This window comes from Schistocerca nitens, chromosome 5 (genome assembly GCF_023898315.1).
Source record: "Schistocerca nitens isolate TAMUIC-IGC-003100 chromosome 5, iqSchNite1.1, whole genome shotgun sequence".
NCBI lineage: Eukaryota > Metazoa > Arthropoda > Insecta > Orthoptera > Acrididae > Schistocerca > Schistocerca nitens.
This window is the reverse complement of record NC_064618.1, coordinates 847546749-847563220: the sequence shown is the minus strand read 5'-3', so window position 1 is coordinate 847563220 and position 16472 is coordinate 847546749. Positions and strand designations below refer to the sequence as shown.

The following is a 16472-nucleotide window of genomic DNA, read 5'->3' as shown; positions in this document are numbered from 1 at the left end:
TCGTGTCTGCATGAGGCGTGCTTGCTTGTGTGTGTGTGTGTGTGTGTGTGTGTGACTAATATTGTGTTTTGTCTCTCTCTTTACTGACAAAGGCTATATATATGTGGCTGTCTTTTAATTGTGCCTGTCTGCAACTTGACGTGTCTTCTTTACAGTAAGTAGCAACCTATCTTTTGCTACATTGTTGACATTTACTCAGTCTTTTACAGTCTCCCCACGTATTTTATTCTTCATTTCTTGCTTTATTTTCATTTTGTACTATTTTGTCTGAGAAATTAAGGGTTTTCTTTTCCTTTCTTTTCTCAATTGTAAAATTCATAGTATAATTCTCTGCTATCCCAGGTATAAGATACATGAAATGAAGATTCAGGTTTAACATCTCATCGATATCAAAGTGTTTGGAGACAGAGCAGTACCTGGGTAGACAGAGAAATGGGGGAAGGATTCAACTGTGGCCTTGTTAAAGGAAAAGGCTAGTGTTTGCCAGACTTGATTTAATGAAACCACTGAAAATAGAAGGCTATATGGAGAACTAAACCCAGCTTCTTTCAAATACTAATGTAGTTTCTTAACACTTCTGAGGTCCACTTACAAAAATTTCAGGCTCAGTAAACCAGCCATTTATGTCATTATTTAGAATGTTACTGGCACATTTATGTTTGAAATATCTTAAAAGGCAGTACATGCTGAAAAGGACAGAGATTCAAGGTTTATTCTTCACCTTTATTTTAGTTCTTTGATATTCCAGAATACTATAAATGATTCATTAATTTCTGAGTTCTGCATTTTCCAAAGCTTTGCATGTATAAATATGATTGTGTATTTATTGAACCATAAACTCACGGACTTTCCATTGTTCCCCTCAATTGGTGTTATGAGTGCAGTGCCTTGACAAAATGGTGACAAAGCAGGAAAGAAGTTTTTGTGTGTTGGAATATGTGAGATGTTCATCTGTTGAAACAGTGTAGTGTGCATTCAGAAATAATTATGGACAAGAATGGCCATGTTATCAGAGCATTGTGTGTTGGTATTTACAATTTAGAGACACTAGTTGTCTCTGTAAACAGAAAAGTGCCAGTTGACCAAGTGCGCCAGGTCCAACCATGTAGAGGGTGAGGGAAAGTTTCGTACATAGTCCCAAAAAAATCAACTGTACATGCAAGCCACGAACTTAGAATGCTGCAGCAAACTGTGTGAAAGATTTTGTGATGGTGGCTGCTTTGCAGACTGTACCGTTTGCAGATCATGCAACAATTAAAACCAGAAATTTATGGCTGCTGCCTTCAATTTTGCATCACAATGCATGAAGTACTTCAGCATAAAAATTTTTGCCTCCAAGATGACATTCAGTGATGCAGCAGCCTTTCATTTATCTTGAGGGGTTAATCACCACAATGTGAGGACATGGAGCACTGAACATCCTCATGAAATTGTGGTGCCTGAATGATATTCGCTGAAGGTTAATGTTTTCTGTGCAATGTCAGAGACAAAGCTGAATGGGTATTTTTAAAACAGGTTCTTACCTCGTATGCTGCAGTTGTGTTGTTTCCACAACTGACTGCTGATTCCAAGAATTTCAGCTTCGAAGAAGATGGGACACCCTCTCATTGGAACATTGAAGTTCATCGCTAACAAAATGATGAACTTCTGCATCACTGGATTGGATGATGCGGTGAAAATGATTTGGTCCTGCTCCCTTTGCCCCCAGGTTCCCTGACCTACATCTTATGACTTTTTCCATTGGGAGTACATTAAGAACCATGTTTACATACCCCCACTATCCAAGAGCACTGGAGCTCCTCAGAGAACACATCACTGCTGCTGTGATGAAAATTGAGAGGATGTTGCTACATAAGGTATGGAATGAACTTGACTACATCTTGGATGCTTGCTGTGTGAAGAAAAGGGCACTTACAGAACGTTTGTAGAGTGCAAAGTGAAAGCTTGGTGAGCTTATGGTTCTGTTTACACATCAGTCATATTTGTACATGTAATACTTTGGAAAATACAGAGCTTTGAAAGTGAATGAATCATTGTTTCTTTCCTGCTTGCTTTGCCAACAGATTGTTTCATCTCCTCTAAACAAATCTCAGAAACCCATGTTGGATGCTGCTCTCTTATGAGATTCATCTGCAAAAAAGATGAAGACTTATAAAAAATATCTAAACTGTAATTACAGCAGCAGAATTTGTAGTGATGATATTAATGATGAAAAATTGTAGAAAAATACAATTTACCTGAATATAAATCTTCGTCAGACTATTCCCAATCAGATTCTCCCTCTGATCCACTATCATTGATTCTGTCTTTAGAGCTTCCAAAATTTCTTGCTTTGCTCAACAAATGTGTCATATTTGAAGCAGAACTAGAACAAACTCCAAACAATAAATAATATGCAAATGAATATCACAAAAATGAAATTGCACTTTGGCTCAGTCAATCATGACAGCAGTTTCTACATTCACTACTGTCTCTTTCAAAATAATTCTAGCAGTTAACAACAGAAGACAGTCCCTGCTAAGGATTAGTTAGTGAATTGTATGTACATTGTTCTTGTATGAAACTAGTCCAGTCATTGAGCAATAGGTGGCGTGCTTGTCATGAAAATGGCAGCCCAAAATATACTCAAGCGCAGTCCTTCACATGCAGTGCTATGGTTTGAATTGCACTCGGTTCTGTTGCCAGAGTGTTAATGTCCATACAGTATTTTTGACAGACATGATTGAGGTTTGCTGAAATGTAAATAATATGGTGCATAATTCTAAATGGAACTGGACATTGATAAAGTGAAAAAATTAATGACAATTAAAATAAAAAACTGTGTCCTTTTGAAAAGAACTAATTTTGCACTCCCTTTAATTGATTTAAGGAAACTACATAAAAAATTAATCTAGATGTAAGTCTAGATGGCCACCAGGGATTTGAATATCACTCCTTCCAAATTTAGGTCAAGTGTTTTAACCTTTACACCATCTCGCTTGGTTATTTGCAAGATAACACAGATTCACAGCTGTAATGGTTCAGTGGTGCACTTTTTTCTGACAGCCTTAAATTATGTCATCTGCTAACATGGATTTCTTTCCCACATTTCTCAGACTGATTTTGTGCTACACCTCTCATGACGTTTTTCTGAAATGAAATGTGTAAATCAAAATAATCACTTCTTGTTAACATTAAAAAGCTCCACCAACTGTCAGTGGGTATTACAGAACCTCATGGGACTAGTGAGCTGTTTCACTGGCTGAAATTCACCCCATGGCCGTATACAATTAACGTCTCCAAATACTTACACTTATAATATCACTATTATTTTGTTATGTTGTGATAGCATTTGTGTCCATGTTACCGAATAAAACTGAGCCTGTTTAGTTTTGCGCAATCAAACTTAAATTTAGCAGCAGTCCTTTCAGTTTGCAAAGTATCCTCCACAATGAGTCATATGTTTTCAGTGTGCATGAAATATATGAAAACAGTTTGCAATAGCTATGATAATAGGTTTCTTACTGGAAAGCACATTGTAAATGCATGATAACTTACTCAAGACTGATCCAAGTGCTGCATATGAAAAAAGTTGCATGAAAATATGGGCCTCTTTCTATATATGTAGGGCGTGTCTGTCAAATAATAAATAAGACACTGAAAATGATTTACTGTATGATTGTAGTAGCATAAAAAAGGCTTCTAACTGAGTAAAAATGTTAATCTATTTGATAGTTAACAGCTAAAGATACTCTAAAAATCTCTCTTTCCTCTTTCTCCTTCCCCTCCTCTGCCTTCCTCCACCCATCTGTCTCTTCATGTAGTCATCACGTGATGACTTTATCTTCAAAGTTGGCCATACATTTTCAGTACCTACATATTTAAGAAAAGCTCTTTGTGTTTAGTAAGAATTGGGGCATACTAATGGCAGGACTGGTACTTCACATGTCAAAGAATGATGCTTAGTATTGTCTTAATATTTTTCAGATATAACCTGGTATAAGAATGGCAAAATTCTTCGTAATACAAGGAATATTCAAATTAGAATTAGAAACAACAAAACTACTTGTCAAATACTAAAAGTAACCCCAGAAGATGAAGGAACCTACATCTGCAAAGCAACTAGTGAAGTTGGAGTAGCTGAAACAAAAGCAGAATTGTTTGTACAAGGTAAATAACCTGTCAGCAAAATGAAAGTGTGTTATAAGATTAAATTTACATTCACACTGCACTCTTACATCAAAATTTGTTTGCAGAATTGACTCTTGAGGAGCGCCAAAAACTGGAAGTTAAGAAAGGCACAGAGCAGCGTGCAAAGATAAAACTGGAGAGAGTAAAAACACAGAAGAAGCCAAAAACAGAAGAAACTGTTGTCGACACAGTTTTTGAGACAGAGAGGAAAAGGTACTTATTTTTTCCAGAAGACTATAATTTATGCTGTGAATTTCAGATTCCAAAATCACAGTCTTTTTTTGTGCATTAAGTGAAATAGTATTCTATGTGTTTGTCTTTATATATTCTGCCTCAGAAGAAAATTTGAAATTTTTTAAAAGTGAAAGTCTCTTTTTCTACTTATTATTTTTTCTGCTATTTGATTATTGAGCATTCAAAACAGCTGTATACTACTTGACCTTCAATGTTTCATTTGGTCACAAAATATTTTTCATGTCATTTGGTGCAAATTTTAGTTATGAAGTAAGTATTATCAGCACAATTTTGAGTTCACATTTCAATTTTTGTGCAAGTGTAAGACATCTCATAATAATAGGACTGAAAATTCGTACACCAAATTTCATAGGTGAAGGATTGTTTTGCAAGAAACCAGAAGAACACGTTTCTTACGGGATGAACACACAGTTACTGTGGTTTATTGTTTGTAACGTTAGTACATTATTCTTGCAAATGTCATATTCCTAGACAGATCATTTACTTTAGTCATGCATCCATCACGCTCATGGAGTCACCCTTTTTATGACAAAGAAAGACTTACATTTGGCCGTTGAGTCATATGAAATTATTATTATTATTATTATTATTATGACAATATGAAGTAGAGAGGATATAAAATGTAGACTGGCAATGGCAAGGAAAGCGTTTCTGAAGAAGAGAAATTTGTTAACATCGAGTATAGATTTAAGTGTCAGGAAGTCGTTTCTGAAAGTATTTGTATGAAGTGTAGCCATGTATGCAAGTGAAACATGGACGATAAATAATTTGGACAAGAAGAGAATAGAAGCTTTTGATATGTGGTGCTACTGAAGAATGCTGAAGATTAGATGGGTAGATCACATAACTAATGAGGAGGTATTGAATAGAATTGGGGAGAAGAGGAGTTTGTGGCACAACTTGACAAGAAGAAGGGACCGGTTGGTAGGACATATTCTGGGGCATCAAGGGATCACAAATTTAGCATTGGAGGGCAGCGTGGAGGGTAAAAATCATAGAGGGAGACCAAGAGATCAATACACTAAGCAGATTCAGAAGGATGTAGGTTGCAGTAAGTACTGGGAGATGAAGAAGCTTGCACAGGCTAGAGTAGCATGGAGAGCTGCATCAAACCAGTCTCAGGACTGAAGACAACAACAATGAAAATTGTGACATTAAATACTTATGCAACCTATAATTTTTGGTTTGTATGTAATGTATTACACTCATAGGAGTGGCAAGAGAAAATTCCAAGTGTTATAACCGAACTTCAGCACCAGAAACTAGATAACTACCGCTGCTTTCCTGGGGCTGAGATTTCATGTTGTTGCTGCATATTCCACCTGTTGTTATTACAGTTTATAAAAAAATGGCTCTCAGCACTATGGGACTTAACTTCTGAGGTCACCAGTCCCCTAGAACTTAGAACTACTTAAACCTAACTAACCTAAGGACATCACACGCATCCATGCCCGAGGCAGGATTCGAAGCTGCGACTGTAGCGGTCGCGCGGTTCCAGACTGTAGCGCCTAGAACCGCTCGGCCACCCGGCCGGCTACAGTTTATACATTTTGCAGTGTCTCGTTTGTTTAATTTTATTTTTCTTAGACCAGTCATTTCTGTTTTGTGTTTTTCTTGCTGTTGTTAAGTTAAATCCAAAACACGAGAAGATTCTGAGCCACAGTATGGGAGGGGTAAGAGAGAATATGGAGATCAGAAAAGATGAAATAAGGTGAACTTTCTGCTAATAATTATAGCAATAAAAGCTCAGCAGTTGTATTGGAGAAAGATTTGGACTTCATCATTGGGTAGAAAGATATTATAACACATTATAAGTCCGGAGACAGAAAATCATTTATAAAATACAATATACAGTTTGGTCAGAGTGGCCGGAGGTAGTGGTCATATGGGTATGAGGTGTTCCTGCTTTTGTGTGTGTGTGTGTGTGTGTGTGTGTGTGTGTGTGTGTGTGTGTCTTCCTTTCTTTTCTGAAGGAGGCTTTGCTCAAAAGTTCAATGTCTAACTATATTTTTGTTGTGTGTCTGCAACTCAATGTGTCCTCTTTATGGTGAGTAGCAGGCTATCCATTCCATAATTGTTAATATGCACAAAATGATAGCCTACTAGTCATCACATAGAGGAGGTAGCAGACACTAGACAGGCTCATTAAAATAGGACAGAAGAGTAATTAGCTTTCATTGTTGTTTGTTAAAGATAGCACAGCCATTCACTCAGCTCCCGTAAATGCCATGCAAATGCCCCTCTTGCAAACCCCCCCTCTCTCCCTCACACATGTTCTCTCTCTCTCTCTCTCTCTCTCTCTCTCTCTCTCTCTCTCTCTCTCACACACACACACACACAAACTGCCCCTCTCCTTTCTTCATACAGACACCAGACACGAGTAGTGATCACAGGTAGGATGGATGGCAGAGAAATGAAGGTGGCATGGAATAGGGAAAGGGTAGCAGTGTAGATTAGAAAAGATAATATGTACTGAGGTGACAAAAGCAGCTTCGTGCAGGGATAGCTCCAGAGATAAGCATGCTGGTAGGAATGAAGAGAGAAAAAGAGGGTACAGAATTCAAGAAACAGATAGGAAATAGAGAAAAGTTCCAAGGAGACAAATAGGATGGTGTAACAGAGGAAAGAAATGGAATGAATGTGGTGCTTTGGGGATGGATTGGAGTGGAATTTTGGCAAAAGTATAGGGAGAGGCACTGCTTGTGTTCCACTGCACAAGAACAGCAGCTTTTGTTAAGGAAATGCTGAGGAAGTATTTGGTAGGTGTAAACAGTGTTACTTATGGATTGAAATTAAACTCTTTTACAGTATGTATCCACTGACTTTTAATCCATATGCGGAGGAAAAGGAGAAGAATCACATAGGAGTGAAAATTACTGGCACCAGTGGAGATTCTCCCTCCCTCTCTTTTTTTATGCACGTTAATTGAGTTAAGATATCTGTTTCGCATCAGCAGTTCACTTGTTGCTGTTGTACTCCAGTGTAGTTGCGATACATAACTTAATCTTATTACTTAGTTAAATGGCAAAGGTTCAGTGTTTGGAGATTAGATACTAAGTCAGTCATACTCAGTTGGGTTAAAGAAAATAACTGATTTTCATTTTCATATTTTGCTTTTATGATTTGCAGCAACTCATTTCATTAGATTACCAGTGTAAGGAAATTGTCAGAACTGTACAAATACCTATTGAAAAGTGTTTAGCTGCTGTTTGGTGTGCCATTAGTTCCTTTGAGATTCTGTTAGATGTGTTATAACTGTGACTACTGCTTAATACATAGCCTTGTTGGATTGCCATTGTGGTTCTCAAATTTCACAGAAGACATTTATGTTTGTTTTGACAATTTGCTGCAATCGTCCACATACTGAGATAAACGGTGGAGACTATCCATAAGATACTTTTTGTAGGATAATTAATCCTCCAGCCGCAGGTGATGCAGATGTGTGCATTAAGCTCTTTGTGGACAATTTTGAACGGCCTGTGATTATCGCGTTGGACATAATTTCTGCTCTGTTTGGACATTGGAGGGTGCAGTTTTCCTGCTGAATACTTTTCTGTTGCTGTGAAACATCCTGACTGCTATTTTCCCATCAAATCTTTCTCTGTTGGTCTGGAACATTGGAGATCACTATTTGCCCATCTGAAACATTCGGAGTAATGTTTTATACATTCTCCTGCATCACACGCATACTTACATATATACGTTTCACGGCAGCAATTTTGTAACCGTGTTCCCTAGCTTCTGTGTGGAACTTGGCGTTATGATATAAACAGCAAACAAACACCATCCAAACAGGCCTCAGAGGACTGACACTACTGACGGTATTGACCAGCCGATGTGTCGTCCTCAGCTCTCAGGAGTCACCGGATACGGATACGGAGGGGCACGTGGTCAGCACATTGCCCTCCCAACCATTTTCAATTTTTGTGACTGATGTCACTATTTCTCAATTGTGTAGCACCTCAATTAACCTTACAAGGGCTGAGTGCACCCCACTTGCCAACAGCACTCGGCAGACCCGGACAATGACCCATCCTAGTGCCAACTGAGCTCTACAGTGCTTAACTTAGGCGATGTGACAGGAACTGGTGTTACCACTGTGACAAGGCCATTGGCATTAGTGTTAAGATATACAACACTCATAAAACTTATCAGTAAGTTTATTCTGCTTTTATAAGACTGAACTTTTTTTTTTTTTTGCCTTAAATGTTAATTAAAAATCACGCCTGAAGTAACTTTTCGGTTTTCTTCCTACATTCTTATAAGTCTACCCTTAGAACTATTCTGATTATTGAATAAAAATTCCCCCATGATTTTGCATGGAAAATCTGCTTTGGTTAGAGGGTTAAAGCAAAATTCAGCTGTGGTCTAAATCCACTGTCAAACCATGGGTGGGAATCCAATTCAATGGCAACATTTTGTGAATATAAGTGATATAACATGCTGTTCTATACAATGCACAAAAGGGGTAGAATGCGGGAAAGTCACTCAGAACTGCCAGTCTTACCAGACGAAATGAGAAGGGTAATTCGCAAGACAGATTACTGCTTAAACATCGTGCACGAGTTAATAATAGTGAAAAGCTAAGAGCATTGTACGTAACAGAGATGGTAAGGGAGCAGTGAAAAATTGACAGGTAAGAAAATGAAAGATGTAGAAAACTAAAACAGAGTGAAGAAAGGAGTAGTTACTGCAAAGAAATACTGAAATGGAAGAAATTAAAGTAATTAAGGCCAGGTGGACGGTGAGAAACAAGGATATGTTGTAGTGATAGCTCCCACCTGCAAAATTCTAAGAAACTGATGTCTGGGGGAAGAATCTGGACGGTGAAACAGGCACCGAGGTTACAATTGTCACGTTTTAGAGCATGCTCTGCAACAGGATGTTGCATGGTGCCAGTATACACCCTCTGCCTATGCCCATTCATCCTAGGTGATAATCTGTCGGTAGTCGTGCCGATGAAAATGCCGAACAGTGTTTATATAACAACTGGTATATAACGTGTGTCATTTCACAGGTGGCTCTCCCTCTGATAGTATATGTTTTGCCAGTTACAGGGCTGGTATCAGTGGTGATAGGAGGGTGCAAAGTGGAAGTCTTGCATCAGGGACAGCCTCAATTGTAGGGCCATAGGATAGGAAGATGCAAAAGGAGCATAGATTCTGACAAGAATATCACGGAGAGTGGGAGGGCAACAAAAAGTTCTTCTGGGTGTGGTGGGCAAAATCTCAGACAGAATGGATCTCAGTTCAGGCACGATTTAGGAAGTCATTGCCTTGTCGTATTAGCTGATTAATATATTCCAGACCAGGATAATACAGAATGACCAGTGGTGTTCCCCAGAGTTATTTTTTGAAGGGATCAGCACTACCAGGATTGGATGTGATAACCTGGGAAATCTGCCTTTGAACTAGGCCGGTAGGGTAATTACCTCGGGTGAAAGTTGAGATGAGAATAGTGGTGTATTGCTGTAAAGAGTCTGCATCTGAACAAATACATTTGTCTCAAATGCCAAGATTATATGGGAGGGAACATTTGACACGGTAAGGATTGCAACTGTCAAAATGCAAATACTTTTGTTCGTTAGCAGTTTTAATGTGGCCAGAAGTGTGTATCTGGCCTTCGGTGAGTGTGAGATCGACATGAAGGAAACTGGCATGGGATTTGGAATACGACCGTGTGAAATGTAATTGGGAAGAAGTATTAAGAGATTGCAGGAGTTTTAACAGGTCACCCTCACCATGAGTCCATATGGTAAAGATGTCATCAATGCAGCTAAACCAAACCAGGGGCTGAAGACTTACGGATCCGAGGAGAACCCTGTTCGAGTGCCCCACGAAGAAGTTGGAATAGGGAGGAGACATCTTGGTTCCCACGGCTGTACCCCTGATCTGTTTGTATGTCTGCCCCTCAAAGTTGAAGTAGTTGTTGGTAAGCATAAAGTTGATTACCGTGAGTAGGAAGAATATCATATGTTTGGAATCAGTGGGCACTGACTGAGGAAATGTTCTGCAGCAGACAGACCCTGTACTTGGGGGATGTTGGCATAGGGGGAGGTGGCAACAACAGTGACAAGTAAGGCGTGTGATGGGAGTGGGATGGGCACAGATTACAGACAATCTGGGAAATGGTTGGTATGTTTGATATAGGAGGGAAATCTTTGTACTATGAGTTGCAGGTGCTGATCAACTAAGGCAGACGTATTTTCAGTGGGTGCTTTGAAGCCAGCAACTATATAATGGCCAGGATCTTAATAAGAAGGTAAAAGGTGGGGGTACGTGGTTTGAGTGGGGTGAGAAGTTCTATGGAACGACATGTTAGTCCTTGTGAGGGGCCTGACGGACTGCAGGACAGTTTGAATCACAGGGATGGGATCTTGATGGCAGATGCTGTGTGTAGAGTTGTCAGGCAGCTGGCATAGACCTTCACTAACATACTCCTTTCAGTCATCTACCACAGTGGTAGATCCCATCCCTGAGATTCAAACAAGAACAAGCGAATAATGATATGTGGTAATCTCAAAGTAGATTTTGTAAAGGATCCTGAGAAGAAAAATAACGTGTAAACATTATTTGGATCATAAGTTTGATTTCAGTAATTAATTTACCTACAGTTTTGGATATTAGAAACTGCTTGGTAATATCTGCACTGTCTAAGATCAAAGTGAGCAAATAAACATGCTTCCAGTAATCAACTGACTCTAAGATCAAGATGTACAGGTGATTAGAATAAACAAGGTATTGCCATACAGTTCTGATGCACCACTATGGCAACCAGTTGGAACAGTTTATGACTAGAGGGCAGAAAGTAACTTAGAAAAAGTGAACTGGGAAAAAATTATAGGAAAAAAATTCCAAAGTGAAATTTAATGTATTGCATGATATGTATGTTTTCCCCATAAATTAATTAGTAAGAACAGAAGAAAACTAAGTGAAAAACCATGGATCACTAATGGGATTAAAATTTCTTGCAAATGGAAAAGGGAAATTCAGTATTAACAAGAACAAGTAAAGATTCTGCTTTAGGTGTGAACTACAAAATTTATTCCATGTTATTAAGAAAAGTTATTAAAATCTCAATAACTATACACATTATTTCTGACATTAATAGTTGGGATAAGTGAATCAAATCTAATGGGATATGGTAAAATAAAAGAAAGGACAACATAGCTCTTGATTTGAATGGAACAGTCATAAATGGTAATTCAAAAGTAGAAGCTGTTGTTTCTTATATGTAAAAGGTGTACAACTTAGCTTCCACCATTTGCTGATAGGTGGCGACAGCGGTAAGTAGCGGTCGAAAGAAACAGATCGCAGACATCAGGCAGTTAACTTGAACCTCAGTCAACATAACCTCATTGAAACATTAGTCGACTTGTCTCTGCATCATAAAGTTGTTCTTGATTGAAAATGTCAGTTTACGAGCCTAATTCTCGTCATTTGCAGGAGATGTTCCTGTTTTGTTTCAATATGAAGAAAACAGCGGCTGAGTCTAATCGAATGCTCTCAGTTACATATGGTAAGGACGCTATTAGTGAAAGAACATGTCGTGAGTTGTTTCAATGCTTCAAGAATGGTGATTTTAACGTCGTAGACTGGCATAGTGGTGTAAGAGAGAATGTTTTCGAAGATGCAGAATTGGAGTCATTGCTGAGTGAAGACTCGCGTCAAGCTCAAGAAGAATTGGCATGATTAGTGGGAGTGACATAGCAAGCCATTTCCAAATGTCTGAAGGCTATGGGCATGATTCAGAAAGAAGGAACTTGGGTCCCATGTGAGATGAAACCAAGATATGTTGAATGGCATTTGTGTGTTTGTGAACATTTACTTCAGAGGCAAAAATGGAAGGGATTTTTGTATCGCATTGTGACCGGGGATGAAAAATGGGTTCATTACGATAACCATAAACACAAAAAATCATGGGGATATCCTGGCCATGCTTCCATGTCGATGGCCAAACCGAATATTCACGGCTCCAAGATCATGCTCTGCATTGGGTGGGACCAGCTCAGCACTGTGTACTATGAGGTGTTAAAACCACGTGAAACAATCACAGGTGCTCGTTATCGAATGCAATTAGTGCATTTGAGCAGAGCATTAAAAGACAAAAGGCCCCAATACATTGAGAGGCACGATAAAGTGATTTTGCAGCATGAAAATGTTTAACCCCAAATTGCAAAAGAGGTCAAAACGAACTTTGAAACTTTAAAATGGGAAGTCCTACCCCACCTGCTGTATTCTCCATACATTGCTCCCTCTGACTATCACCTGTTTAGATCAATGGCACATGGCTTGACTGACCAACACTTCCGATCTCATGAAGATGTCACAAATTGGATCGATTCGTGGATCGCTTCAAAAGATGAACAATTTTTTCGACACGGGATTCTTACACTGCCAGAAAGATGGGAGAATGTAGTGGCCAGCAATGGAAAATACTTTGAATGATACATGTGTAACCAGTTTGTTTCATTAAAGCCTCAAATGTTGGAGAAAAAACGGCAGAAGCAAAGTTGTACACCTTGTATTTAAGACTTATGGTCAAGGAATTTCGTGACCTGGTACTCTAATCCACTTCCAAATCTAAAATTTAAAAAATAATAAACTCTTTCAAAATAAAATTGCAATGGAGTTGGTGGTATTTCCAATGTAATTCTAAAGAATTGTTATTATATAATAAGGACCACAATGTCTAAAATATATAGTGGATCACTAACTCAGAGCACCTTTACAGAATTATTAAAAGACACAATTTTTAAATTTTTTAATAAGGGAGGTGACTGATGTGATGCCAGTAGTTAACAGACTCTTTCAATGAAGAAATTTTCTAATTTTTCTGAGAATGTAATGTACACCAAAGGTGTCCAATCTCAGTAATAAAAATATTCTTAGCAAATCACCATATATATTTGGAAGGTTGGTCAACTGATAATGTGATTCATCAGATTTTATAACAATAAAATACCAAAACGGCACCAGTTGTTGGCATATATAGAGCATTTTGACTTCATAAATCACAACATTTTTGTTCAAAAACAGAGTTTTTTTTACAATTATGCTGTACTGATCACCATTGATGATTCATAGAGAACTGTTTAAGGAGGGAAACACTGGAATGTCCAGGTTGGAATTTCAACAATATTAGGAAAGGATAAATTGTTACTCACTGTAAAGAGGACTAGTTGAGTTGCAGACAGGCACAATGAAAAGAGTGTTACACATCTAGCTTTTGGCCAAAGCCTTCTTCAGAAACGAAACCCCACACAAGCAAGGACACCTCACACACACGACTGCTTTTAAGGCACAATGAAACAATGGAAAGTCCAGGTTGGAATATCAACAATATATGAAAAGGGTAGATTGCTACTCACCATCAAGATGATTCATTTAGTTGCACAGAGGCACAACGAGAAGAATGTTACACACTTAGCTTTTGGTGAAAGCCTTCTACAGAAAATAAAACGCACACACATGTACAAAAACACGTACACTTCAGGCAAACATGGCCACTCGTTGAGTTGCAGCCAGGCACAATGAAAAGACTGTTACACATTTAGCTTGCCAAAGCCTTCTTTAGAAAAGAAAACACACACATATTCACACAAGCAGACACACCTCATGCACAAATGACCACTATCTCCAGCAGCACTGACCAGAAGGCATTGTGGTTGGAGGTGCTGGAGATAGTGGTCATGTTTGCCTGAAGTGTACATGTTTGTGTACATGCGTGTACGTTTTATTTTCTGTAGAAGGCTTTCGCCAAAAGCTAAGTGTGTAACATTCTTCTCGTTGTGCCTGTGTGCAACTAAATGAATCATCTTGATGGTGAGTAACAATCTACACTTATCCTAATATTGTTATTTAAAGAGTGAAGTATTTTAACTACAGCACACAGTACATAATTTCTCCCATCTAATTTGTTGTAAATAATCTATAAAAATTCATAAGGGATAATGATAGTAAAAATTATGATACTAAAAAGGGAAAAAATTGCCTACATTAATCTTCAGTAACATTCACTTTAACTTAGAAAAGGGTGAACAATGCTGCTACCAAAAGCTTTGCTCACTTACTCTTTGTTAATATGCACCTGACAGGTAGTATGTTTAAATTTGAAATTAAGGAGAAAAAATTCCTTCAGGGCAATTTTTTTCTATCTACATCTACATCTACATTTATACTCCACAAACCACCCAACGGTGTGTGGCGGAGGGCACTTTACGTGCCACTGTCATTACCTCCCTTTCCTGTTCCAGTCGCGTATGGTTCGCGGGAAGAACGACTGTCTGAAAGCCTCCGTGCGCGCTCTAATCTCTCTAATTTTACATTCGTGATCTCCTCGGGAGGTATAAGTAGGGGGAAGCAATATATTCGATACCTCATCCAGAAACGCACCCTCTCGAAACCTGGCGAGCAAGCTACACCGCGATGCAGAGCGCCTCTCTTGCAGAGTCTGCCACTTGAGTTTATTAAACATCTCCGTAACGCTATCACGGTTACCAAATAACCCTGTGACGAAACGCGCCGCTCTTCTTTGGATCTTCTCTATCTCCTCCGTCAACCCGATCTGGTACGGATCCCACACTGATGAGCAATACTCAAGTATAGGTCGAACGAGTGTTTTGTAAGCCACCTCCTTTGTTGATGGACTACATTTTCTAAGCACTCTCCCAATGAATCTCAACCTGGTACCCGCCTTACCAACAATTAATTTTATATGATCATTCCACTTCAAATCGTTCCGCACGCATACTCCCAGATATTTTACAGAAGTAACTGCTACCAGTGTTTGTTCCGCTATCATATAATCATACAATGAAGGATCCTTCTTTCTATTTACTCGCAATACATTACATTTGTCTATGTTAAGGGACAGTTGCCACTCCCTGCACCAAGTGCCTATCCGCTACAGATCTTCCTGCATTTCGCTACAATTTTATAATGCTGCAACTTGTCTGTATACTACAGCATCATCCGCGAAAAGCCGCATGGAACTTCCGACACTATCTACTAGGTCATTTATATATATTGTGAAAAGCAATGGTCCCATAACACTCCCCTGTACTCTTTACTGTAGGATAGTTATTATTTAGAAACGTGTAGCTTATTTGGCACAAATGTGTCACATGCTATAGTCTTGTCTGTAAACTCAAGAGCGAGCAGCGCTTTTGGTGGGGAAAGTGGCCTTTCCCGGAAGAACACTGCCACTGGCCTACAGGGGCACCCAAAATCAATTGCCTGTTACCTGTCTAGCAGTGTAGATCGATGTGCAGTGATTTACGTCATTTCTGTTTGTGGGATCTTAGTTGCCAGTGTCAGTCAGTTAACTATGTATACTCACTGATATACTTCAGTATCTGGAAGAGATGGATAATCGTTGTGCAATCAAGAAAATGTGCAAACTACAAAGGAGAGGAGGTACTGTATTTGTGGAGTAAGGAGCGTTTGATCATCTCTAATGTTATTACAGCATGTGTTAAAGAGGCAACAGAAAAAGAACTGTTGGTTAATATTACCAGTCCCAATGTCTGCCTCCGTAGTGTAACGGTAACATTACCGCCTACCACGCAAGGGGCCCAGGTTCAATTCCCGCCAGGGGATTGGGTGTCATGTGTCCTCCATCATAATTTCATTATCATTGACTCACAAGTCTCTGAAGTGGGGTCAACTGAAAATGACTTGCAATACGGCTGTCGAACTCCCCCCGAATGGGGCCACCTGGCAAACAATGCCATATGATCATTTCATTTCATTTTCACCAGTCCCAATCAAAAGGCTGCAATTCATGCAAACGCCAACCTCACCACAATTGGACACATAAGGAAGCAAAAATAAGGCTCATGGATTACTGAAGTTGCCATGAAGAAAAACAAATAATTTTGGTAGGAAACCCATCATTATAGACTGTTTCACAATCATGTAAAACCTTTGATGCTTATGGAACAGCAGGGTTTGAATGTGTTCTGTCACTAAATCTCTATCTCAGTTACTATTCACCTGATTCTAAGATATATTGCTTAAAACATGTGTGAAGTAGCTATTATAAAC

The 16472-nt window shown here is 38.9% G+C and overlaps 1 protein-coding gene across 1 annotated transcript in view; it reads left to right on the top strand.

Moving 5' to 3' along the window:
* The window catches only part of LOC126260755 (titin), a 530053-nt gene that overhangs the window by 313566 nt on the left and 200015 nt on the right, over window positions 1–16472 (top strand). Inside the window, exons 122-123 of the mRNA XM_049958094.1 lie at window positions 3967–4149; window positions 4236–4383. Coding sequence (XP_049814051.1) covers window positions 3967–4149; window positions 4236–4383 — 331 coding nt within the window. The remainder of the gene's footprint in view (window positions 1–3966; window positions 4150–4235; window positions 4384–16472) is intronic.